The sequence below is a fragment of the Carettochelys insculpta genome, chromosome 2, assembly GCF_033958435.1.
Source record: "Carettochelys insculpta isolate YL-2023 chromosome 2, ASM3395843v1, whole genome shotgun sequence".
Lineage (NCBI taxonomy): Eukaryota > Metazoa > Chordata > Testudines > Carettochelyidae > Carettochelys > Carettochelys insculpta.
In genome coordinates, this window is record NC_134138.1 from 223,587,616 (window position 1) to 223,615,399 (window position 27,784).

Genomic DNA, 27,784 nt, shown 5'->3' on the forward strand with positions numbered 1-27,784 from the left:
CTCACTGAGAAGCAGCTATTCATCAGTGTGCAGGAGGTACAGGGAGATTGGAGGAGGAGCAGGGATGGATGCCCCTGGGGAGGCTGATGAAAAGAGGAGGGACCAGGATTAGAAGAGGTGGAGCAGGGATGTGTTTGGGAGAAAGGGTGGAGTCGCATTGGAGTCTGGGGCTGAATGAGGAGAAGCTTGTGGGTCTGTGAAAAATTTTAAATGAAAAAGGGATCCTTGGGTCACTAATGTTTCAGAATTGCAGACCGAATAGATTCAACTCTTGGTAAACTCTCATTAAGTATCAGTCTTTCTATAGCTACGTCTACATGTGAACGCTACATCGAAGTAGCTTATTTCGATGTAGCAACATCGAAATAGGCTATTTCGATGAATAACGTCTACACATCCTCCAGGTCTGGCAACGTCGATGTTCAACGTCGACGTTGCGCAGCACCATATTGAAATAGGCGCTGCGAGGGAACGTCTACATGCCAAAGTAGCACACATCGAAATAGGGATGCTAGGCACAGCTGCAGACAGGGTCACAGGGCGGACTAGCGCTTCCGGGGCAACAGCTAGCCGCTCCCTTAAAGGACCCCTCCCAGACACACGCAGCCTGCACAGCACGCGGTCTGAAGAGCCATAGGCACACAGACCTCGGGCAACGCAGTCATGGACCCCCAGCAGCAGCAGCAGCCAGAGGTCCATCCAGCCCTCCTGGCAGGAGCAGGGCTCGCCCTCCTTGCCACACCGGAGGAGGAGGAGCAGCCTGCAGGGGAGCAGGACTCAAGCCCCAACCGTTCAGCACCCCGAACCACCCCCCCGCCCCGCCTCACACGTTGCCGCCTCTGGAGCTACCCCACCAGCACCGACTGGTGGGAGCGGCTGGTGCTTGAGGAGTGGGATGACGACCGCTGGCTCAGGAACTTCAGGATGAGCCAGCAGACATTTATGGAGCTGTGCCAGTGGCTCACCCCCGCACTCAGACACCAGGACACCGCCATGCGGCGTGCCCTCCCTGTGGAGAAACGAGTTGGCATCGCTGTCTGGAAGCTGGCCACTCCAGACAGCTACCAATCCGTGGGCCAGCAGTTTGGTGTCGGCAAGGCCACCGTCGGGGCTGTCCTCATGGAGGTAAGAGGACCCACGGGGGGAGGGGGGAAGGGCAGAGGAGGGCAGGGGAGGGAAGGGCAGGGCAGGGGGGCCCGGGCAGGGCAGGGCAGAGGAGGGCAGGGCAGGGGAGGGGGGACCGGGCAGGGGAGGGCAGGGCAGGGCAGGGCCCCGCACACCCAGCTCACCCCTCATTGGTGCTGTCCCATGTGCTTTCCCTGCAGGTTGTACGTGCCATCAACGCCATGCTCCTGCACAGGCTTGTGAGGCTGGGGGACCCAGATGCCACCATTGCCGGCTTTGCCACGCTGGGCTTCCCCAATTGCTTCGGGGCTCTGGATGGGACTCACATCCCCATGCGCGCCCCGCAACACAGTGGAGGACGCTACATCAAGCGCAAGGGCTACCACTCAGTGGTCCTGCAGGCCTTGGTGGACAGCCGGGGCCAGTTCCAGGACATTTATGTGGGCTGGCCTGGTAGCACCCACGACGCCCGGGTGTTCCGGAACTCGGGCCTGTGCCGCCGGCTGGAGGCGGGGACCTACGTCCCCCAGTGGGAGATCCCTCTGGGGGACACCACCCTCTGCATCATCGCAGATGCGGCATACCCCCTCCAGCCCTGGCTCATGTACCCGTACACGGGCCATCTGTCTGCCAGCCAGGAGCACTTCAACCAGCGCCTGAACCATGCGTGCCAGGTGGTGGAGCGCTCCTTTGGCCGCCTCAAAGGGCGCTGGAGATGTCTCCTCACCCGCCTGGATGCGGGGCCCACCAACATCCCCCAGATTGTGGGTGCCTGCTGCGCCCTACACAATCTGGTGGAAAGCAAGGGGGAGGCCTTTTTTCAGGGCTGGGCTGTGGAGGCCGGCAGGGCCGATGTGCAGCCACCCGCTGCCCCCAGTCGGCAGGTGGACCCCGAAGGGACCCGGGTCCGGGAGGCCCTGCGGGCCCACTTTGATAATGAGGCCGCGGCGTGAACTCTGCAAGGCCCGCCACCGCCCCCCGCTTCCTCCACCACACTCCCTGCCCCTACGCCCACACCACGGAGCACCCAACTGCACCCCCCCCCACACTTTTCCTGGACAAAAGACAGCACGCACTTGTGGCTAAAATTTAACTGGTTTTTCTTTGAGAACTTTGTTTTTTTGGAACTATAATTTAAACAAGAACAAACTATATACAAGATGTGTGTAACAAAAGAAATGTGTACAAATAAAACAATAGTAATAAAAAAGTTTGTTCACTAAAAAGAAAACCAGGGATGATAAAGGGGAGAACTATTTACATGGGGGAGACGGGGCAAAGGGGGGCACAAAAAAAGAGAACTAAAACTGTCCATCATTGTCCTTTTTTAAAAATCAACTGTATACGGGGGGGGGGGGGGGGGGGGCGGAACACGTCCTGGGCCCCACACTCCTAAAGTCCGGCACTGGGGGTGGGCGGCCGGGAGCCCCGCCTCAGCCGCAGCCCTGTCCGGGGCTGGCTGGGGGCGGGGCACACCGGAAGATATGTCCAGCGAGTCTCAGCTGGCTCCAGGGGTCCCTCGGCGGTCCGGCCCTCGCTGGTGGATGGCGAGGCGACGTCGGACGGGACGGCGACGAGCGGAGCAGCAGGTGGTGTGGCGGGTGGAGCAGTCAGGGCGGGTGCTGCGGCGGCCGGCGCGGCATGGGGGGCCAGGTAGTCCACAAGGCGGTTGAAAGTGTCCGTGTAGGCCCCCCATGCCTCTTGGCGCCAGGCCAGCGCCCGTTCCTGCAGTTCGAGGCGGCGTTGCTCCACCTGCAGGCGCTGCTCCGCCACCTCCAGCTGCCGACGGTGGATGGCCAGCAGCTGGGGGTCCGTCGCCGTCGGCTGGTGGTGGTGCGGGGTCCGCCGTCTAGCCCGCCGTGGGGCCGGTCGGTCCTCGGCCGAGGGGCTTGCCTGAAGCGATGGCCCTGGAGGGGTCTCCGGGACCACTGATGCCTCGCTGGCGCTCTCTTCCGGTCCTTCCGATGGTGCAGCTGCGGGACACAGGAGAGGAAGGGGGGAAGAAGAATGGAGACAGGCATTAGTGTGGGCCCCGAGCCGTGGCCTTTGTCCCCCCAGCCCTGTGCTGCAGGTTCCCCATCCCCGTCCTCGGGAGATGCTGCTGTGATGGATGGGGTTCAGGGGTCCCCCTGCACTGCACCCCGTCCCCTGGTGGGAGCGACTCTCACTTCGCTCCGCAGGGTCTGACAGGAGAGGTTTCTTACGCCACAGATGCCCAGTTTCTCCCAGGAGTGACAGCACCAGCTGTCGGAAGAGACAGTCCTTCCAACCCGTCCTGGGGAGAAGACCCCAAGGGGTGCCCCTCTGGGATGTAGCTTTCCCCCTCCTCAGACTGGCTGCCTTCCAGCTCTCCCTTCCCCTAGCCTCTACCTGCGGGGGGCCCCCCCCCGATTCAAAGCCAGCTCGGCTCCTCCCTCCTCTTTGTTCAGGGCAGAGGTGTCACCTGCCAGCTGTAGCCCCAGGATCATCCTTTGCCCCTGGGAGCTATTCGGCTCTTGTTGCTCATATCTAGCCTGAGTCTCCCTTTTGCACTTCCCCCACTCCATCACATGCTGCTGCTGCTGCTGCTGCTGCGGGGTGTCCCACCCCCTCCTCCCGGGGGCCCCTCGAGGTTCCGCTCCCCCCTGCCCCGGGGATGGGGCATGGCACTGTCGTGCGGGGTGGGGGTGGGCAGGGGCTGATGCACTGCTGTGAGGGACATGGCCCTGCTGTCCTTGGGGCCATGGCCATGTGAGCATGTGGGGGGCCCTGGACACATATGTATTACCCCTGCCCCTCAAGTCCAGGGGTGTACACCAGAGGGGGGGTACATACCTGTCGGTCCACTCCCAAGGTCTGGAGATCCCCGGGGGGGCGGAGGCCCACCTGCTGCTCCGGGATGGCAGGAGGAGGATCTGCAGCCCGGATTCTGTGGAGGAGGAGCCCCCCTCCTCCTCCTCCTCTTCCTCCTGCCGCGATGGCCCAGGGGTGGGCTCCGGGGGGGGCCCCCGGGGTGCGGGGCTTACTTCCGGGGCAGACTCCGGCTGAAGGGCCTGCTGGGGCTCGTCAGCCGAAGTATCAAGGGTGGCCGGAGGGGAGGAGGTGTGCCGGGGGCCCAGGTTGTCCCTGAGCTCCCTGTAAAAGGGGCAAGTGACGGGGGTGGCCCCAGATTGCCCGGCCACATCCCGGGCCCGGGCATAACCCTGCCACAGCTCCTTCACCTTACTCCTGATGTGATCAGGAGTGCTGGCAGGGTGACCCCGGGTGGCCAGGCCCTCGGCCAGCCGAGCGAATGCATCAGTGTTCCGCCTCTTGCTCCCCATTACCTGGAGCACCTCCTCCTCGCTCCAGAGTCCCAGCAGGTCCCACAGCTCGGCCTCCATCCAGGAGGGGCCCCGCTGCCGCTTGCCAGCCTGGCTGCCCACCTGGCTGGGCTGGCTGCCCTGGCTCCCCTTGGGGGGGGTCCCCTGGGGGCATTGGGGGGGCTGCCGGGCAGCCATGGGGGGTCCTGTGCCTCCTGTGGCTGCTGAGGGACGTGCAGGCTGGCCGCGTTTCTGAGCTGCTGCCTGCACATTCCCTCAGCTTCCTGCACAGGAAGGGAGGGGGAGGGGACCTTTAAGGGGCCGCTCCACGCAGCCACCAGTGAGCTGAGGGGCTGGAGAGAGCGTCTCTCAACCCCTCAGCTGATGGCCGCCATGGAGGACCCCGCAATTTCGAAGTTGCGGGACGCGCAACAACTACACGGTCCCTACTTCGACGTTGAACGTTGAAGTAGGGAACTATCCCCATCTCCTGATGAGGATAGCGACTTCGACGTCTCGCCGCCTAACGTCGAAGTTAACTTCGAAATAGCGCCTGACGCGTGTAGCCGTGACAGGCGCTATTTCGAAGTTAGTGCCGCTACTTCGAAGTAGCGTGCACATGTAGACACGGCTTATATGTTATAAAACTGTATGTTAGTTACATTCTGGTTACATGGCTCATTTGCTGCTGGAGCTGAGGATATCTTCAGAATTTGAGCTGGCGGCTGCTTTCATACAAGGGGCAGAGGGATTCATAGCCACACAAAATGAGAGACAAGAATTTTTTGTGCCGCTGAGCCGCTCTGCAAGCCTTAGCTTCTGTTGAACAGCTACGCATAGTTGTCTGTAGTAGTTTTATGCCTTGCTGAGAGTAGAAGAAGGGGTGTCACCAGTGCTATCAAGTGCAAAGGATTAAGCTGCTGTATTGTATGTAAAGCTTTTGATAGCAGTTATGTATCACAAGTGACTGTTACTTTAAATATCATTCTTCAAGTAAGGTACTTGCCAACAAGCAGATTAATGTATAGATGCTGACTTGTTTTGTGTTTGCTGGTGGGTGCTTTTGGAGAGGTTTTTGGTATGTGTGCGGGGAGGGGAAGTGGGGCAAGTCTTTGCCCATGGAAGCTTATGTTCCAAAAAGTTTATGTTCTGTTAGTCTATAAGGTGCCACAGGACGTCTCATTGTTTTTGCAGATACAGATGAACACGGCTATCTCTCTGATACTTGGTGCACAATAAGGACAGCTACTTATTAGGTTGTATCTATCTCATTGATGACTGGAGATAATTTTTAAATCTTTTCATGGTGGAGAATGAATTCTAGATGATAAAGGTACAGTGAGAAGGGTTTTAATAAATTTTCAGTATTCTAGAAACATACTGCTTTCAGACCACTGTAAATGACCCCAAGATCCCTTTCTTAATGGGTGATAGCTAGTTTAGGCACCATTGTTTTGTATGAGGATTATATTTTGCAGCATGTGTTACTTTGCATTTAACATTGAATTTCATCTGCCATCTTGTTGACAAGTCACTCAGTTTAGTGAGATCTCCTCCCCACCCCAAAAGCCGCTCCCTGCAGCCCCGAGCCTGTGCAGCCCCATGAAGGATGACACAGATAGGAACAGTGACAGCACAATGCTTGAGGCAGTCCCTTGCTCCAAGCACTGAGCCATGGACCAGGACCAGAGCCCAGACATGCCCTGGACTCTGGAGGGGCTGCAGCTTCTCCTTCTCATGCTGGCCGCAGTGGTCACTTAAATGTTCTGGAGGCCTGCATGCCCCCCACCACTAGGGGCCCTGAGCCCAGCGCAGTAGTGCCTCCCTCCATCTCGCCCTTCCTGACCATCGGGCTGGTATGGCAGTACGTGACAAACGCCGACTGGCAGGACTGTGTCGTGCTGGGCGAATGGGATGACTGGCGTTGGGTCCAGAATTTTGGATGGCCCTGTGGCATGGGAGGCCAGCTCCCTCAGCCCCTCATGTGTGTGCTTGGTCTCCGCCACTTTCAGGTCATCAGGGCCATCAACCACATCCTGCTGTGGAGTGTCGTCTAGCTTGGGGGTGTGGAGGCAGCCATGGCTGGCTTTGCGACCCTGGGATTCCCGAACTGCATTGGTGTGCTAAGTGGCACAAACATTCTCATCCATGCCCCGGACCACAGTGCAGGACAGTTCATGAACCACAAGGGGTACCACTCTGTCGTCATGCAGGCTCTGGTGGAACAATGAGGATACTTCACTGACGTGTACACTGGCTGGTCGGACAGGGCCCATGATGCACGGGTTTTTAGGAGCTGGAACCTCTGCCAGAGGATAGAGGAGGGCACCTATGTGTCCCAACGGGAGATGCCCGTGGGAGACACCATCATGCTGTGCTGCATCGTGGCAGCTGCAGCATACCCCCTTCTGCCCTGGCTCACATGGCCATGCACCAGCCATTTGGAAGCCTCCCAGGAGCTATTCAGTGCTTGTCTCAGTTGGGCCCTGCTGATGATTGAGCAGGCCTTCAGATGTTTGAAGGGTCAGTTCAGATGCCTGCTAGTGCGGCTGGACATGGGGGTGCAGAATATCCCACAGATGGTGGGCATGTTCTGTACACTCCACAATACAGCGGGTCTGGCTCACTCGGGGATGTGGGGTCCACCTTGCCAGTGTGAAGTGTTCCCTCACAGGAGGAGTCATTGTCACCCCCAGGAGATGGTGGAGCTCCTTGTAGAAGAGACATGAGGATATGGCTTCCCTTGACCACCGCCTCGCTTCCCAGATCTTCATATAGTCCTGGTGAAGCTCTTTCACCTTTGCCCACACTTGTTCAAAAGTGCAGTCAGGGTGGCCATGGTCCATCAGGGCCTTGGCGATGTGAGTGTAGTCCAGGGCATAGTGTCACCTGACTACATTGTCAAGAAGCATGGCCTCGTTGCCCCCCAGGGCCAGCAGGTCTTTTATTTCTGCCCCAGACCAGGAGGGTGCCTGCTGCTTCTTGACCTGGGATGGTCACTTCCACTCCTTGTGGTGGCGGAGGGGTCCCTGGAGGATCCAGGGGGTCTCTGGGAGCCTGGGCCATTTCTCCAGCTGCTGCTTCGTGGTGTTGGTGTTGTGGTGTAGTGTGGACAGCATGGAGACTGGGTTTCCATGCTGTCTGCTTCCTGGAATGGGGCTTCCTGGGTCCCCTGTGCCTTTAAGGGCAGCTGGAGGACCACACACCATAGAACCCTGATTGTGGTGGACAGAGCACCTCCTGGCCCCAGCTGGCTGACGCCATGGAGGACCCTCTCTGTCAACAGAAGCGTCTACATTGCACTTCTGTCAACAGAACTCTTGTCAACAGAGCATTATTCCTTAAATTTTATAGGGATAACATTGTTGAGACAAATACAGTTTTGTCAAGACTGTCGACAGAACTCTATGTGTATACAAGCTCTCTGAGTTATATCAACAGAGGGCCCCTTCTGTCGACAAAACTCTCTGGTGTAGACACAGCTTATAAGTTTAAGACCTTTTGCATTAGGTATTATAGCAGTTGTGTGTTACAGGATATGTACTCAGTGCTTTCTTGTGTTGGGTGTAAAATGATGGGGCTAATGATTGATACTAGTAATAATAAAACATAGAGGACTCATGTCAAAATATCAAGAAAAATATATGAAAACATGAATTCCTAACGAGCTCACTGAAATAAAATTCTGTCAGTGTTATGCCCTCAAACTACACAGAGCCTGACATCTGAATGAGGTATAGTACCATCTTTGCAGAAACCCTGTTTCTCTACCTTGCCTCTCAGTCTGAAATTGTTAAACTGTTAATACTTTCTAAGAAAAATAAGATATATGTAATATGTTCTGTTTAGCATATGTATGTTTTAAATCTGGGAGATTTGATTAATCTGTCAGCTTATTCTCCCAGTATAGTCTAAATATCCTGACACAAAATTGTCTGTGTATGGAAAATTTCTGATATACATATAGTCTCTCTTAAGGGTAGATCAATACCTTAAGAATAAATAGACCTTGTGTTATGTTACAAAAGAGTTTGTATAGAATTCGTTGTCTAGAATTCCTGTTGTTCCTTATTCATATTCTGAGTTTATGGATCTTCCACATAATTTTCAGAAATATAACAAATAGAAAATGGGAAAAGGGTCTGGAAAATGTTTTAATGAATAAAGAATTAGCTAAACAAATCATTGTCTCATATTAATCACTGGGAACTATTTAAGTCCTTTAAACTTCCGATTCCTAAAATTCACTACAGATGGTGTAGCTGGGGGATAGAAATTTCTTTCATCAGTGTTTAATTACTCAGTATTGGGTGTAGTCCTAAATAATGGCAACTATAATGGAATTTTCTCAGTTTGATATTTTATTTGTAAAAATAAATAAATTTAACAGACAGAGCCAGAATGAATTGTTAGGAAAATGTTCTGTATGATCTTGCTCTTTTAATATAAACGTAGATACTTACAAATCTCAGATAAATGAATGTTAAAACTTAAAGTATTATGAGTATATTGGCACATTTGGTCATCAAAGTGTTTTTAGATACTGGTTGACTGGTAAACATTTCTCTTTATGAGTCCCGAAGTAAACTTATTCCTTGCTGTGCAGCCAGGAAGGGATGGAAGCAGCATTATCCTTTAATGTAAATAGAAAAAACTGTATTAAGTATTTTTTCTTCACCTCTGACTAGCTTTTTAGTTCCTTTTTGTATAAGTAAAAAGCCATGGCGTCTGACTCTGCACTTACTTCAGAACATTTTCTCTGATTACATAACAAATCAGATCACTGGTAGAATCTGTTGTGTATAACTTTTTAATTTTTTTCAGTGTTTAACTTGCTTGACTGTGAATGTAATGGGCCACATTCTCTGGTGCATTGCAGCTTCATTGCACCAAACACCAGAATAACCTGTGAGGAAAGGATCACCACAATGCAGGGTGATCCTTTAGTGGCATACAGCCAGCCTAGGCGCTCCTACATCACTTTCCCTCCCTACTCATAGCATAGCAAGGTGTAGTCAGGATGTCACTGTATCATACTGACACCTGAGCTTTTTTGGCTCATCAGAGCCTCTTGTAAAAAGCATAGGTGAACACTGATTTGTCTGCTAGAACGCGGTATAATAGGGAGGGAAGAATGGGGTTAGAGTAGACATAAGGGGCACACAAAGGTGAACTTTACACAGTTTTTGCACCTCTCCTACACCAACCAAACATGAGCTTTCTGCTGAATAGCTAACCTCCAGCTTTTGTCTCAGTATCTCTATTCCCTCTCTGATACAGCTGCTCTAAACTCTATATAAAATTGTATGTGTATATTTCACTGGATAAATGTAATGTATTATAAATGATAATGTGTTACAGGTCGAGCCTCCCAATCTGGAACTCTTGTCCAGCAAGCTCTGTAATCCAGTATGATTTCTGTTAGCCAAATGATCACTTAGCATGAGTGTGGCCAAGTTTCCCATGGGCCTATAAAGTTTGTTTGCAACACCAGTCCTGGCTCTCAGTGTTCTGTACTGTTATTTAGCTGTAATTTAACCCTAAATGTCTTCAAAGAACCCAGTAAGCAGTGGAAGTGTTGGCAACATGCTAGAAAATATTGACCTCCTGTTGTCTGGTGAATTCTCTCTTTTGGCACTGGTAGGGTCCTGAGGGTGCCAGATGAGAGAGGTTAAACCTGTAGTGCATTCCTGAATTTTCGCTATCTATGAATTATAGCCTCTGCCAGTATCAAATGCTGCAGCTAAGATTACTATTATAATTCTTTCTCTGGTGGCAGGTAGAGTATGTGACATCCTTCTTTCAAAATAATATTCTTAATCATTTTTCACTTTAGAATCATAGAATCAGAATTTAGTGTAAGATGTGTTCTAGTTGCGAATTCAGTTTATTAAAATATTAATTATTTTAGCTTTTCTTAAACGTATCATATTAACTAATGGACATTGATGTAGATGCATATAGTAAATTTTTGAAGCAGAGATGAAGGTTCCATAAGGCTTGCAGTAGAACAGAAGAAAGGCACAAGTGTTATCAGAGCATGGTTCACTAGCTGTTGCCTCTATCAGGAAGAGAAGGAAGGAATGATAATTACAAAACTCAATCTCAAATCAAAGTATTTTAAAAACACAAGATCCCATTGAGATTTTAGGGACTTAAATATTCTACAAAGCTTTTTCATTTTGTATTTTATGAGACTCATTTTAACTGTTCAGTAGCATATAGCTATATGGCATCATATGAAAAATATTGTATGAATAAATATCCACATTAAAATCTTGTTTTTCAGTCTTTTATAGAAACTTTGTGAAGAGGTAAAGATCAAAATTGTTGAAATAATTGGATTGTTGTCAAAACAGTCACTTTTCTTTACATTGCTGAAGTTCAACTTAGTACAGAATGCAACTTACAAAATGCGAGGTCCCAGAGAGAGAAAAAGCAAAACAAATATTCTCAAGAATGTGATTCCATGCTGAAGAACTAAAAGATATTAAAGGAAACCATTCATGCTCCTCTCTAATTTCTGCAGAGGAAGATTTGAACTGTGAATCCCTTGGTGCTAAACAATTGCATGAAAGTTATTTTTAATTAAAAAGCCCCTAAACATAGAGAGGTTGTTATGTTCTGATCATTTTTGCCAAATATTGGTTTTCCTAAATTTTGAACTTAACAGTTTTCCTGAGAGTAAATATTTAAGTTATGGACCATGACATTAATATAAGTTTATTAAAAAATTTTTTTGCCATATTATATTAATTTAACTATTAAAAATGCTGGAGGTCTAGTGGAATGTAGTTTGTAATATAATGTAGTAATGCTTTGGTTTTTTGTGCTTCTTTGCAGGTCCATTTCAATGTTTCAGAAAATATGTCTTTCAGCAGTGGAATGGAAGAGTTGGCGGGGATAAAGGAATTTGCAAGGGAAGTGAAAAAGAAAAATATTTTAGTTTATGGTCTTCTCATCCGTTATGAAAAGGTATGTAATTCTCTTTATACCTGCAAATTATCCACTTTTGTAAACTACGTGATTAAGGATAAGAATCTTCATTTAAAAAAAATCAAAGGGAAATAAATATGACAAGGTAAATTTTTGTTGAAAAGATTCTTGCCTGTTCATGCTCAATATTCGGTAGAGCCTCTGGTTACAAGCAAAAATGTGAGTGATTTGACTAGATGGAAAAAATGATAAATAGTATAAAAATTGTGAACATGTGTAAGCCTTTCTTTTCCTGTTTTTCACCTTTAAAACTTGGTATTTGTAGCTTTTTAAAATGGAAGATATTAGAAGTATTTGTAATCCAAATTGATTTTTCAAGTACTTTCCATTCCTCTTTGAAAACAATGTTTGGTATTCAAGTAACAAAAAGGGTATGTCGAATAACTGGTGAAACAGACAATAGCTATATTCCAGTAGCAGTGACTTGCCAAGACAGTGGGCCAAATGAGCTGGCATAAGAGCATCTTTATACTTCTAAAAGCTGTTTAAAAGTAACCTTTTATTTGAGGATATATTCTGCTTAGAAAATACAGCAAACTACTTGTCATTAAAACAAAAAAAAACAGTCAAGTAGCACTTTAAAGAGTAACAAAATAATTTATGAGGTGAGCTTTCGTGGGACAGACCCACTTCTTCAGACCATAGCCATACCAGAACAGACTCAATATTTAAGGCACAGAGAACCAAAAACAGGAATCGAGGTGGATAAATCAGAAAAAAATTTATCAAGGTGAGCAAATCAGAGAATATAGGGTTGGGGGGGCGGGGGGAGTCAAGAATTAGATTAAGCCAAGTATGCAAATGAGCCCCTATAGTGTCCCAGAAAATTCCCACCCCAGTTCAAACCACGTGTTAATGCATTGAATCTGAATATAAAAGAAAGTTCAGCAGCCTATCTTTCAAGAGTGTTGTGAAATTTCCTCTTCAGTAACACGCAAACTTTTAAGTCATTAACAGATGGCCCACTTTGTCATTAGTGCATATGTAATTTTCACTGGTTGTGCAGACAGTTTATATCTTCATAGAGCCACCAGTTAATTGTATTAAATATTAAAATATTCAACTGATGTTTAAATAATTGGAATAAATGTGTTTCTCACTGAATTTTTGGACTATGGTAGTTATTTAGAATTATATGTGGCTGATTAATCACAACTAGTTCATACAATTTTAGTCTGTTTTCCAAAAGTGCTGAGGTTTCAAAAATCCTGCTGGTTTTAATGAGAGTCAGAGTTTTGGACACTTAAGCTGGGTCTACACTAGAGAGTTTTGTTGATAGAAGGGGCCTTCTGTTGACATAATTCAGGGAGCGTCTACACGCTTAAAGCATTCTGTTGACAGAGTCTCGACAGAACTCTGCATTTTCCTCGACAGTGTTATCCCTCAAAAATGTGAGGCATAACAATCTCTGGACATAGAGAACCAAAAATAGTAATCAAGGTTGACAAATCGGAAAAAAAATTATCAAGGTGAGCAAATCAGCAAAAGTGCTGTGTAGACACTTCTGTTGACAGAGAGGACTTGCGGTTGCCGGACAGCCCTCTCCATTCCGCATTCTGGCACCAGAGGGCAGTGCAGTCTGGCAGTTCTCTGTCGACAGAGCAGGTTGTGTGTAGATGCAATCTGTTGACAGAGGTTCCGTCGAGATTTCCCCGTCGACAGTAACTTCTGTTGACAGCTGCTTCTAGTGTAGCCATAGCCTTAGTAACTTTGAAAATCAGGTCGCTTATATTTAAAGACTTATTAATGCTATTATAGGAATAGTGTTCTAAATCAGTAATTCTCCTTTTGTTCACTCATATTATAAACCACTGTATAGAGGAATGCTTTTTATTCAGATGTATATTTAAAGGTTATAAGGTCCTTCTAAGATCAAACTTAAAATTCAAAGTCTGAGATGAAAATCAAAAGTTTTTGTGAAACGAACTTTGGGTGAAAAGTCAAGATGGCCCTTATTAAATTATACAGCCACAAATAAAGTAATTTAGTTGCTTCAAACACCTTTTGCTCATAGCTTTCAAAATGACACAGGTTTTCAAAATGTAATATGACAGCATATCTTTATATATGTTGGCAGATAAAAATTAGATCCTATAAATTATTTGACTTAGATCAGTGATTATCAAACTTTAGCAACCCAAGGATTCCCATTTTCATTTAACGTTTTTCACAGATCCCCAAGCTCCACCCTTGCTCAGCCCCAGACCCTACCTCACTCCATCCCTTCCCCCAAGGCACACCCCCACCTTACCTCTTCCGACTTCAGTTCCACCTGTCTTTCCTCTCCCCCACCACTTTCTGACACACACCCCATGCACCCCATTCCTTCTCCCACACCCTCATGGTGCCTCCTACACACTGGTAAATATTTGTTGCCCCCAAGTGCCGGAGGCACTGGTAGAGAAGGGGTGGAGTTGAAGGAGGGAGATGGAGGAGTTGATCAGCAGGGTTTACAGACCCACTGGAGTCCAGAGATCTCTGGACCTCAGTTTGAGAAATGCTGGCTTAGAAAGTGATGACTGTGCATTACTTTTTAAACTTAGAAGTTGAAGCTATTTAGCAGATGCTCAAAGATGAAATCTTGCCTTTTGATATGTGTGTGCACTGACTCATCTATTGTAAATGAGCTGTTCTACTTGCACAACTTAAATGCAAGGTGTAAGCTTAGAGTGATTTTTTTTTTCTCTCCAGAAATTTTGGTGCATGGAAGCTATATGGTCAAGATAAGTCTGTAAGAGCTTCTCTGTCTAGGTGTTAAAAGAATTTACATAAACTTGCTGCTCGAATAAAGTCTCAGATCATTAATCCTAATGTATTGGTCTGTTACTGCTTATTACATAAGCAAATTTTGAACTAATTTAATGTACATTCACATGAGTGATCATAGTGGGTCCTGCAGCGCCAAAACAGTGTATCATTTTAAGAAGTTTATAAATTGCAGTGTAATATACTAGCTTGGACAGTCATATAGTTGCTTGTGCCTCCTCCCTAAATTCTTCCTGACTGATTTTAAATAAATGTAACTATTGAGGGGCAAGACATGTAGTTTTACTTCAAGCCTTAATTCTTCCCTTTCTAGCTTTTATGTAGGAAGGATATCATATTAATGTATGAAAATGTATATCATGTACTGAAATCTCTAAGCAATACATGCATTGTTAAGGATAGTTTACCTTTGCTTTTCTGAATTTATCTTCCTTTAGTTCTTCTCTTATCTTTCTGATGTGTCTAGCAGTACAGGAAACTCCTGAGATGTGCAAGTTCGAGTTACGCTTAACTTGCATTAACGTGAATTAAGCACAACTCAAAGCCACTCTGCAGCTGTCTGCCCGTCCAGCTCCCCCAGCTTGGGGAAGCCGGGTGGACAGACAGCCGTGCCACCACGGGAGAAGCTGCGCCGCTGAAGCTGTCTGCTCGGCACAGCTTCTCCCGACTGAGGGAAGCAAGGGGGAAACTTCCCCCAGTTGAGAGAAGCTGCACCACTGCAGCTGTCTGCCCAGTGTGGCTTCTAGCAGGGGAAAGCTGGGTTGGCAGCCACAGCAGGGTGGCTTCTCCCCGGCTTTCCCCAGCTGGGAGAAGCCGTGCCTGGCTCCCAGAGTGGTGGGAACCAGGTGGCAGAACCACTGATGCTGGTCAGTTTCCCAGCTCCCATCAGTGGAGGGGAGCTGGGAGCCAGGGATCTGCCTGGTTCCTGGCACCCCACCTCACTGTGTGAGCCAAGAAATTGACCAGCACTGGTTCTGGTCTGTTTTCTGGTTCCTGCAAGTGGAGGGGAGCCGGGGACCAGGAGGCAGCCTGGCTCCTGGCTCCCCTCCACTCACTGGAGTGAGGAAATTGACCGGGGCTGGTGCCCTCATCATTTTCCTGACTTCCCAAGTTGGGCAGAAAATTAGACTTAAGCGGGGGTTGTGATAATGCAACCCCCACGTAAGTCAGGGGTCTACTGTATCATCTTTTCTATCATGGGTTGTTTAGGGTTTTGATATATGTATTTGTTTATGCAATTATATGGAGTGTGGAAAGGTGAGAGTATTGGCTGTATATTTTTTGCTTTCAGATCCCTCTTCCTCACTTAGCAAAGGCTACGTTGTACTTAGCACAGCAATATCAGTTCATCACTGTGTGAAATTTCCCATTATACAGTAAACTCTTTCATATCTGGCAGCCCTGGGACTGGGAGGTTGCCAGATAGTCAAATATTCTGGATAATAGAGAAGTATACCTAGCAATTATCAGAGGGGTAGCCGAGTTAGTCTGTATCTTCAAAAACAACAAAAAGTCCTTGTTCAATATAGACTAACAGATATTTTGGAGCATAGGCTTTCGTGGGCAAAGATCTGCTTCATCAGATGCATGAGTGGGACTGGGGGGTTTCAGTGGAGGGTTTAAAGAGGGGGTCTCAGTCAAGGGGAGGGCCAGAGTTGACAAAGTCTGTTCAGTCATGGAGGATGTGAACCATTATCAGCAGTTCATGTGGAGTTCTGAACATCAAGGTTGTGTCTCCACATGCCGCTTCTTCTGGAAGCAGCACACTAATGAGCTAACCAGAAGATGCTAATGAGGCGCGGATGCAAATTTTCTGTGCCTCATTAGCATATCGGCACATGGTTCGGTGTCTGGAAGAAGCTCTTCCAGACTCTGAAGTACACATGCAGGTGTGTGGCCTGCAGGGATATTCTGGAAGCTCCTTCTTCTGGACTCCAAACCACATGCCAGTATGCTAATGAGGTGCAGAAAATTTGCATCCGTGCCTCATTAGCATCTTCTGGTTAGCTCATTAGCGTTTTGCTTCCAGAAGAAGCAGCACATTGAGGCACAGCCCAAGAGAGGAGAAATCAAGTCAGTTCAGTCGGGGAGGATGTGACCCATTATCAGTAGCTAATGTGGAAGCCTGAACATCAAAGCCGTGTCTACACGTGCACGCTACTTCGAAGTAGCGGCACTAACTTCGAAATAGCGCCCGTCACGGCTACACGTGTTGGGCGCTATTTCAATGTTAACATCGACGTTAGGTGGCGAGACATCGAAGCCGCTAACCCCATGAGGGGATGGGAATAGTGCCCTACTTCGAAGTTGAATGTCGAAGTAGGGCACTTGTAGACAATCCGCGTCCTGCAACATTGAAATAGCGGGGTCCGCCATGGTGGCCATCAGCTGAGGGGTTGAGAGACGCTCTCTCTCCAGCCCCTGCAGGGCTCTATGGTCACCGTGTGCAGCAGCCCTTAGCCCAGGGCTTCTGGCTGCTGCTGCTGCAGCTGGGGATCCTTGCTGCATGCACAGGGTCTGCAACCAGTTGTCAGCTCTGTGGATCTTGTGTTGTTTAGTGCAACTGTGTCTGGGAGGGGCCCTTTAAGGGAGCGGCTTGCTGTTGAGTCCGCCCTGTGATCCTGTCTGCAGCTGTGCCTGGCACCCTTATTTCGATGTGTGCTACTTTGGCGTGTAGACGTTCCCTCGCAGCGCCTATTTCGATGTGGTGCTGCGCAACGTCGATGTTGAACGTCGACGTTGCCAGCCCTGGAGGACGTGTAGACGTTATTCATCGAAATTTCGATGTCGCTACATCGAAATAAGCTACTTCAATGTAGGCTTCACGTGTAGATGTAGCTCAAGAGTGGAAAAACTGCTCTTGTAATGGGCTAACCACTCCCAGTCTCTGTTCAATCCTTAGTTGATGGCGTCAAATTTGCAAATGAATTGCAGATCTGAAGTTTTTCTTTGGAGTTTTATTTTTGAAGATTTTTGTTGTAAGACTGCTACTTCTAAATCTGTTACTGAGTGTCCAGGGAGATTGAAGTGTTCTCCTACAGGTGTTTGTATGTTACTGTTCCTGATGTCTGATTTATGTCTATTTATTCTTTGCCTAGCAATGCATAACACTGAAGAAAAACAACATTAGATATTAAAAATATATGCAACAAAAACATATGCAGAGTACTTTACCAAAAGCAGTAGTATTGTATACTGTAAACTTATACTGTATTTGCTGTATTTATTTGTATGTACTTCCACTATCCTGTACTTATGGAAACTGTAACTAAAATTTACTTATGGTTAAATGCCGCATATTTTGAGAGTTCTGGATGATAGATTGCCAGATATGAAAGAGTTTACTGTATACCCTTGCTATGTAGCTGAGTGTCCTGGAATCAGGTGGAGAGATTTTTGGGTCACATGTGGTGTGAACCTGCACCTATGTAGTTTCTCTTGTGGCTGTCTGGCTTATGGAAAATGTGGTTGCACCGACGGAGTGTAGATGGCTTGCAGAGAAACTGTAGGCTGGTTTGTTGTAGGAGCACTCTTTTAATGGGAACGGTGTAGAGTGAAGGGAGAACATATGTCAGAAATCTTTGTAAATTCCTCCTATTCTCATCAAAGCAGTGCTTCTTCTAGAATAGACTTTGGCATCACTGGGTCAGGAAATGCCCATGTAACTGCTGAAATGTAGTTTAGAAGAATCCAGGATGGCATTACTCACTAAAAATATTAATAAGGCTGATATGGATCTTTTAGCCAGCCCATCATCCTTCAAGTGCAGTGTATAGTTTCCTTTTAGAAAATATATCTGATATTTATTGGAGAGTGTCCTTTCTTATACATAGATGGATCAAATATGGGATCTGAGCATACCAAGTATATCTTTTTAAAGTTAAGAATAGTTGTAAGTTTGTCTGCTAAAGGCAAAGATCAAAACAACTGCAAAGTATCTGAATTGACTTAAACTCCAGAGAGTTGAACAGTTGCTGAACCAGGATTTTGGTTGGATGAAATATACCTTGCAGCTATTAAGCAGAGTATTTGTTCATGAATTATAAAGTAGCATTGACAGTGTTTTAGATCTACTAGAAAGTCATCTTTTTATGAACAAAAGGTTTCTAAGGAGTTACTCAGAACATGTGGAAACTAAAAGCCTCTATAACTGGTACAAATGATCTGTGTATTATAGTATAAATATTGTGTCAGTCATTCAAAAAGAGCATGTGCTGAGTTGTAAACAAAGGGTGACCACTATTAATATAAAACTATGCATGAAATTCTAAAATAATAATATTGATACAAAGGTTGGATTCATCTAGCCACAACTCTTGTTTATGTTCTGAGTAGCTAAATAGAATTTTTTCCTTAACTGCTTACCAAAAAACGTATTTTCCAAGATACAATCTTGTGGAACATGAGCAAATACAACCTAAATCTTGTTTACTGAAATACACAATATCATGTTGAATTCAACCTTTTTTCCCTTCAAGTTTTTAAAAATCATATTGTTAATTAATAATTTTGTTAACTTTATACATGTTTTTCCACAGGTGGGGTTAAATATTCCCCACCTGCAGAAAAACATGTTAGAGCAGGAAAAGGAGTTAGTGAGATGATTCCACTGTTCTGAGCTCATGGAGCTAGATTTAGAGGAGTTTTCAGTTTTCATGGTGTAGTGCAGGGACATGGCCAGTAATCCTCAAAGCCCAATGTAGCGCTCTTCCTGCTTTTTAAAATTCCTACCTTTATTTATCACTCTTTATGGTGATCAGTTTCTCTCTTTCAGGCATCTTGCTTCTCCACTGGGTAGGTCTTAAGCAACCTGATTGCTTAAGTCTCCATTGCACCACTGCTCCACTAGCTTCCCTGCTCCTGTTCAGTCATGGCTCAGCAGCCAAGAAAGTATCAGATCAAATTCAAGGAGTGCTCCATTTGTCAGGCAGCCTTCCCAGGCTCACTGGAAGTTGTGTCCAGCCTGCACCCAACCAGCTGATATAAACTGCTTTAGGTCTCGGAAGCGGAGCAAACAGCCACTGCGGGCCCAGGGGCAAGGTGTTGCCACCGCACTTCAAAGCTGTGGCTGCCAAAGTAGCTGTGGACCCCTTTGGAGCACTGGGCCCTGTGGTAACTGCTCCCTTCTCCTCCACCCTTCTGTCAGGAGGCCTGGGTCTCAGAGCTACAAGTGATAGAGGGAGATGGGTTCAGGTACTCACCAAGACAGCCATGACACCACCATTGTAAAAATGGACCAGGAAGAACAGAGCAGAGAAAGGCTCTAAAGAAAAGGACACTAGCCACCCAACTCGGGGGTCAGTCTCCAATGAACTAAGAGAAGGGTTTGTGGGACCAAAAATTCCTGCCACCCCCAGTCTTAAAGTGGGTGATGAGTGCTTTGGGAAGTGCTTCAGGGCTCTTAAAGAGACACCATTCATTTCCAGTTGAACAGTAGGGCTCTGATCATATGTCCCACCCTGATGGAAATGGGACCCAGAACGGGGAGGCACTGGAGAAAGGAATTTCCAGAGGAGTTCAGACTCTATAGAAGGTAAGCTGCAAAAGTCTTCAAAGCCACAGAAGAGCCCCTACACCTGCAAGGCATGCAAGAAGAGCAAAGGAATAAAGAAGTGTTGGGGAGTGGGGCAGGAGAAGAAAAAAATGCAGAAAATCTTGGCAGCATGAGCCCTCTGGCTCCTCTTTCATCTCCGCAGAGGAAATTGAGCTGTCGAACTCTGAATCCAAGCAGAACTGTGAGGGAAAACAAGTTTCCTTTTCACCAGACAAATATGAGGCCATTTGCAGAAAGGCTGTTTCCACAATTCAGATCTAATCTGAAGAGGTTCTTGAGAGCAAGCTTCAGGGTAAATTTCACTCCTTCCTTGAGACTGGAATTCCTTTGCAGCCTGCTTTTATGGACATGGTCAGGGATGAATGGAACAAGCCTGATTAGGCCAAGCGCATGAATGAAAAAGATCTTAGGTTTGATAAAGATACAGGCCTCTGTCACTGAGGTACCACAGTTGGATGCTACTGTAGTATTTCTAGCAGGGGTATGGTCATTTCTTCGTAAGGAGGATTCTCTCCCAAGGACCCAAAAGATACAGACGTGGAGGTCACTCTCAAGGACTCTGAGTCCTCTTTGGTCTGCCTCAGAATGTGTGTAACACCTACTTTTTTTGCAAGGGGTGTGAGTTCTAGCCCTCTCCTGAATTTCAGCCCTGTCATGGGGAAAACAGCCTCTGACTGGCTTTCCTCTTTTTACCACTTCCTGGGGATGTCAGGGGATGTCCTAACAAGAGCAGTTGGGACCAAGGGTCAGAGCCAGGTCAAACTGGGAATAGTGCATGATCAGGTTGCAGGTCAGGCATGATACCAAGGGGCAAAGTGTGAGTCAGGTCAGGGTCCAAATCAGGAGGTCAAATCCAAATGAAGCCAACGTCTGAACAAGAAGTAGGAATGGTCATGGCATCTACAAGAAATCCACATAGTTGCCTGGAAACTTCTTGGAATGGCCCTTTGCTTCTCTGCCCTATATTAACCTGTCAGGAGCCATGAGGTTGCTGGCTGTCAGCAGTGTTCCCTGTAAGCTGTACACTTGTGCAGTCACTCAGGAGAGATTCAAATGCAACCCAGCAGATTAGCATAGCTCCCACATCCAGGTTTTTTGTTTCTATTGATGGTGCACATTCTCACATGCCTTGGTGCTCATAAAATATTTTGCACATCTGGAAAAGATTTGAGGGAAAACTGAAGTAGGACTTCCCTTGGTCTATGTCCGCACCAGCTTGTGGACAGTGGAGTGTAAGCTAATTAGAGCTTCCACTGGGTGGCAGAATGAATTGCCAGATCCCTGGTGACTCTGTAGGCCTAGGTTTAGACCTGTGGGGCCTTACAGAGGAAGAGCAGCCATTCAGAGCTGCTGCAGCAAACAGGCAAAGCTCTGTTCCCTGCCTTCAGAAGCCAGCAACATTATCAGAGAAGGAGAAAGCTAAAGCGCCCAGCAGCTTAGGATGGCATTATACCTGCTTCCTCCTGTGAACTACAAGACAAGTCCACCCACCTTCCTTCTCCTGTCTTGCAATACCCAGCCTGCAATGGGGCAAAGAGAGGTAAGAACTACTGGTCCTACAGGAGCAGAGATGAGGCTGGGAGGACAGCACTGATGTGGGGGCAGGTGAACGTGGTGTGGTGTGGAAGCTGTGGGGACAGGCTTGATTTGGCAGGGGAATGTGGAGGTGAGAGCTCCTGCAGCAGGGACCATAATCACTTGATATGCATTTGAGAGAGTCAGTGACACTAATTGTCACATGTACATACACTTGCAGGAGTGAGGGGGATGATTTAAAACACAAAGGCACACACCAAGCTACACAGTGTTCTTTTTAAAAATAAACCTCATGATTTTTGGGGCACCTCTCATTATGCTCAGGGTCTGACTCAGGATTCTTTTTTTTTTTTTGAGCAATTCTGGAACTCAGTTTTGCACTAATGAGTGAATACTGCTGTGCGTCAAGGAAGGATACACAGCTAAATGTCTGTACTGCTGCAGAATAATAGGAATTATAAGATCTGGCTTTAGATCAGCTTGCCTATCACCCTGCTAGTTATGCATTGTTTCTGTTTGCTTCTGGGCATTAATTATTGTATCTGTCGAGAACTCTCTCTGCACATCTGTAAACCTTACACAGCAGACAGTAAATTAGCTGGTTCATTGGAACAATGGAATCTTAATAAAGGAAAACAAGTGCACAGATGAAGCATCCCACAAACTTTCCAGTGTGCTTGTGACAGAAATAATTGGCAACCTTTTAGGTTTTCTCTAAAAATTATCCATTTTCATTTTTGTCTTGGAAAGGTCAGAGAATTGCACAATTAATTTACACTCTCAGTATTTCCACAAATTAAGCAAGCTACATAGAAAATGAAGAGATTGCTATTTTATGACTGTACATATGACCTTTCTTTACTTGTTTCAACGATTAAACTTTCAATTGTCAATTGAAAATTCTCCAGGTTTACCAGAAGAAGGACAGGAGACACCTGATATATAATTAATTCCTAACTCATTCCATTCCTTTAACCAGCACCTCCTTTTGAAGTCCTTTACCAGGCCATTTATGTGGTCACTGGATGCCTTCCCTATGAAGTACATGCACCGGATGAAGTTACCAAATAAGTTGTGACATATGGCCTACCTCACCTTAGCTACGTCTACATGTGAAGCCTACATCGAAGTAGCTTATTTTGATGTAGCAACATCGAAATAGGCTATTTCGATGAATAATGTCTACACGTCCTCCAGGGCTGGCAACGTCGACGTTCAACATCGACGTTGCGCAGCACCACATCGAAATAGGCGCTGCAAGGGAACGTCTACACGCCAAAGTAGCACACATCGAAATAAGGGTGCAAGGCACAGCTGCAGACAGGGTCACAGAGCGGACTCAACAGCAAGCCGCTCCCTTAAAGGGCCCCTCCCAGACACAGTTGCACTAAACAACACAAGATCCACAGAGCCGACAACTGGTTGCAGACCCTGTGCATGCAGCAAGGATCCCCAGCTGCTGCAGCAGCAGCCAGAAGCCCTGGGCTAAGGGCTGCTGCACACAGTGACCATAGAGCCCTGCAGGGGCTGGAGAGAGCGTGTCTCTCAACCCCTCAGCTGATGGCCACCATGACGGACCCCGCGATTTCGATGTTGCAGGACGCGGATCGTCTACACGTGCCCTACTTCGACGTTCAACTTCGAAGTAGGGCGCTATTCCCATCCCCTCATGGGGTTAGCGGCTTCGACGTCTCGCCGCCTAATGTCGATGTTAACATTGAAATAGCGCCCAACATGTGTAGCCGTGACGGGCGCTATTTTGAAGTTAGTGCCGCTACTTCGAAGTAGCGTGCACGTGTAGACACGGCTCTTTTGTTCTCCTCGTAATAGGCCTTCTGTGTCACCCACTGTGGGGAAGATGAAAAAAAACCCCACTCCGCTGAAGCCAATATGGTGGTAAGGAAAAAGAAAATCTTCCTAGCCCCCAAAGAAAACATGACTAGCACAGTGCCCACAGCAGGTTCAAACCCACATGATAATCTACTCCTCGAGGGGAGGGAGGGTGGATGCTGCCTGGCCTGTTGCGTGGAGAAAGGGATTTCCAACATGTGCTCTTTCACCTTTAAAGCCTTCCATTCTTATATCCCAAGGGATTGAGTCAGTTCTGCTCGCCTCCCGGGACAGCCCGTTGTTTTGCAGCACTTTCTGACCTTGCTCACATGCCCCCCATAAAGCATCACTACCTTCTCTGACAAGCCTGGAAAAACACCCCTCCCCACATTTTAAGGGTGGGGCAGTCATTCTCCCATTAGCTTGCCAGTCTCAATGATCAAGGTACATACGCTTGTCATAAAAATAATGTTGTGACTATCCAGTTTATAAACCTGCTTTCTTAGTCATGAAAGATGAACAAGGTCATGCTACCTAGATTTTTTTTATTGCCTGCATTATTCTAAATCTTGTGATATGTGAAAAAGAATTGTGGAAAAAACCTTTTAGAGCTGTAATACCAGCATGAACAGAAGAAAGGAAAATACAGAACACAAAGATGGCAAGCTGGAAAGATGTGTCTGTTATAATTATGCTGAGAGTCCTTCATGCTACAAAATTACCTGCTTCTGCATCTGCAAAAATGATCCATGGATATCTATATCCAAGGATGTGCATGTAAAGAGCATATGCCTGGATTTGCAGGGCTCTAGATACAAAATTTGTATCCACATCTGTGACAACAAAGTGCATCTCAGATATCTGTATCCGCGTGGGTCGATGCGGATACCTGCATGTATAAAGCAGATATCCACAAATTTGCAGAGTTCTAGATATGAAATTTGTATCCACAGCCAATCCATATCCACAAACATGCATACCCACAGGTATTTGCGGATTTGTCGGAAGATATCTGTCAACAGATTGCGACTAAATTGACAAGTGGATTGCAATACTAATCCACTCTGTCTACAGAGAGCAGGTGGTGAGTCTGGCTGCTCTGTAGGCAAACGGCCAACCAGAAGCACAGCAGACAGGGCTACCCAGTGTGCAGGAAGCCCTGTCTGTGAACAGAGGGCCCCCCAGAGCATCCAGGCTGTCTCTATGTCGATAGATGTCTATTGACAGAGGTGTTAGGCTCACGGAGAGTGGGATATGGCTATCGACAAAAGTGCTGTATTCTGTTGATTTACTCTCAACAGAACGTCTTGGGACCTAGCTTTAATATCTTAAATTGAACTTTTAGGGGAATTCTTCTGTTTTCTTTTAGATTCAGTTAAATTTCTGTGCCAACTTTCTGTGGCATGCTTATGCAATCCTGATTTTTTTTCAGGCACAATTAGTAATAATTTGTCATTAACTTCATTTTACCAAAACACTAAATTTATTAAATATGTTTTAAAAGTTTATATTGTGCCATGTAACCTCTTCTGTGATACACATTCCTGTTGTTATCATGAGAAGTTTTGTCGTCTCATTTTCTCTATTTAACTGCAGAGCTTATGTAAATAGACAGGGACAAAGCTGCCAAACTGTGTGTTGGAAACATGTAAAGCCACTCTGTCTATGCTAGCTCTTGAAGCTCCTGCAGAGAGGAAAGTGACCATCATGTTTACACTGTAGCTGTTACCCCTGGTTTTTGTCAACTCCTTCCTCTACAAACTGAAGATGAGTGTCAGATAGTACTTAGGAGACTCCCTGGAAAGCTGTGGCATAGAGGGCCTTCCCAGTGGGTGGGAAGGGTGTGGCAGCTTGTAGCATTTTGGAGATGCTGAGCAGTGATGCTGTCCCAAAGCAGGGAGGTATGCTCTGCTGTAATTTAGACAGCCATGCTATATTGTTAGATATAAAATAGGTAAATAGTGAAAAGGAAGATGATATTTGCAGCATGGAACGTTCATACCCTCTGGGACAGGGAGAATGCTATGAGGCCTGAGAGAAGCATGGCCCTCATAGCAAGAGAACTGACACATTATAACATTGACATACCCGCCCTGAGTGAGACCAGGCTGGCAGAGGAAGGATCCATCTGCAAACCAAAAGGAGGTTACACCTTCTTTTGGAAAGGCAGGCCAGAAAATGAAGACAGAATCCACGGAGTGGGACTAGCCATCAAGACATCACTTCTGCACCAGCTTTCTGACCTACCAACTTGCATCAGTGAGCATCTGATCAAGCTCTGCTTCCCCCTCAACCCTCTTGCCACATTACAGTCATCAGCGCTTACACCCCCCACACTGACTAGCAGCGACGAAGCAAAAGAAAGTTTCTATGAGAACCTTGACCATCTTGTGAAAGCAACTCCTCCTAGTGACAAGTTTCTCCTGTGGGGTGACTTCAATGCCAGGGTCGGCAAGGACTGTAGGATCTGGAAAGGGGTGCCGGGGCATCATGGTGTTGGTAACATGAATGTCAATGGCCCCCTTCTGCTGAGCTTGTGTGCAGAAAACGACCTGACGACTACCAATGCTCTCTTCAGGCAAGCCGATAAATACAAGACCACATGGATGCACCCGAGATCAAAACATTGGCACCTGATTGACTATGTCATCAGTCGCAGGCAGGATATTCGAGATGTTAACATCATCAGGGCTATGGGGGGAGCTGAGTGCTGGACTGATCATAGACTCGTCAGATCAGTCCTTATGCTGCACATCACACCACTGCACTGCAAGAAGCTCAAGGTTGTCAGGCCCTCCTTCAACATTGGGAGGTTGCAACATACTGGTCATCGTGAGAAATTTGCAGCCTGCCTTGATGAAGTGCTGACATCCCATGGACCTCTGACTGGAGACCCAACACAAAAGTGGGACCAGTTCAAAAGCCTGGTGATGGAGTCAGCCAAGTCAACACTAGGGCTGGGAAAAGAGAGTTCACGAAGACTGGTTTTATGAAAATGATGAACCCATCATGACGATGTTAGAGGAAAAACAGAACTAATTTCTGCTGTGGCAAAACGAACAGTCCTCAATCTCCAAATGTGATCATTTCAAACGCCGTCAGAGCCAGACACAAACGGCACTTCGCAAAATGCAAGATGAGTGGTGGGAAAGTAAAGCTGGTGAAGTCCAATACTACGCTGAGACCAAGAACTCCAAGATGTTCTTCAGTGCTATCAAAGCTATATATGGACCTTCAAAGCCAAGTAGTACACCTCTCCTGTCTGCAGATGGCATGACCCTTCTGAGGGAGAAGAACAGCATCAACAATATGTGGAGAGAGCACTTCAGCAACCTTCTCAACAGACCCTCCATTGTCGACCCTGTGGCCCTAGACCAGGTCCCTCAGAAACCCACAATAGACAGTCTTGATCTGCCCCCTACAATGGATGAAGTCAAAAAGGCAATCAGCCAGACCAGCTCTGGCAAAGCCCCTGGGATGGACGGTATCCCTGCTGAAATTTTCAAAGCAGCAGGACCAGTGTCACTTGAAGCCTTTCGCAACATCTTGATCAGCATCTGGGAAGAAGAAGACATGCCCAAAGACTTTAAGGATGCCACGGTCATCTTGCTCTTCAAGAACCAGGGCAACAAATCTGACTGTGGAAATTACTGGGGCATCTCCCTTCTCCGTACTGCTGGGAAGGTCTTGGCTCGAGTCATTCTCAACCGTCTGATCACCAGCATCTCAGAGGAGAACCTACTAGAGGCACAGTGTGGTTTTCACCCAGGCCGCAGCACCATTGACATGATCTTTGCTGTTCGTCAAGTCCAGGAAAAGTGCACAGAGCCGAACTTGGATCTGTATGCTGTCTTTATAGATCTGACCAAGGCATTTGACACCGTCAACAGAGAAGCCCTGTGGATTATCCTGTCAAAACTTGGCTGCCCAAGAAGATTTGTTAACCTCATACACCTGTTCCACAATGACATGACTGGCTTTGTCCTTTCAAATGGCGAGTCCTCAGATCCATTTGAGATATCCAATGGTGTGAAGCAAGGGTGCGTGCTGGCCCCAGTGTTATTCAACCTCTTTTTCACATGCATCCTCAGCCACGCAGTTAGGGATCTGGACCATGGAGTCTACATAAAGTACAGACTTGATGGGTCACTTTTTGACCTTTGTTGCCTGAATGCTAAAACCAAGATGCTTGAGAGGCTCATCCTTGAAGCCCTTTTTGCTGACAACTGTGCACTTATGGCATACAAGGAATCTGATCTGCAGCTCATCATCAACAAGTTTGCTGATGTCACTCACCTCTTTGGTTTGACCATCAGCCTAGGAAAGACGGAAGTACTGTTTCAACCTGCTCCAGGATCTGCTGTTCTCCCCGCTTCAATCTTTATGGAAGGAACGGAGTTAAAAACAACAGAGGAGTTCAAGTACCTTGGCAGTGTGACAGCCAATGGTGGTTCCCTTGACAAAAAAATCAATGCCAGAATCTGCCAGGCCAGCCGGGCACTAGGACGTCTGAAAGCACAAGTGTTGAATCAGCACAATATCCGACAGTCCACTAAACTTAAAGTGTACAGGGCTGTAGTCCTGACCAGTCTCCTGTATGGCTGTGAAACCTGGACCTTGTAAAGAAAACATATAAAACTGCCGGAGCACTTTCACACACGCAGCCTGAGGTCAATACTGAACATTTGATGGCAGG

At 47.0% G+C, this 27,784-nt stretch overlaps 1 protein-coding gene across 6 annotated transcripts in view; it reads left to right on the forward strand.

Moving 5' to 3' along the window:
• Positions 1–27,784, forward strand: part of CRPPA (CDP-L-ribitol pyrophosphorylase A) — a 223,280-nt gene that overhangs the window by 106,341 nt on the left and 89,155 nt on the right. For 5 of the 6 annotated variants that reach the window (XR_012644052.1, XR_012644051.1, XM_074984660.1 and 2 more), the window contains one exon: positions 11,250–11,381. Coding sequence is in view for 4 of the 6 variants with exons in the window: in XM_074984660.1 (XP_074840761.1) it covers positions 11,250–11,381 (132 nt within the window). In the remaining 2 variants the exon portion in view is untranslated. Of the gene's footprint in view, positions 1–11,249; positions 11,382–14,093; positions 14,167–27,784 lie in introns of those variants that run through there. The other variant, XM_074984661.1, reaches the window with a different exon arrangement.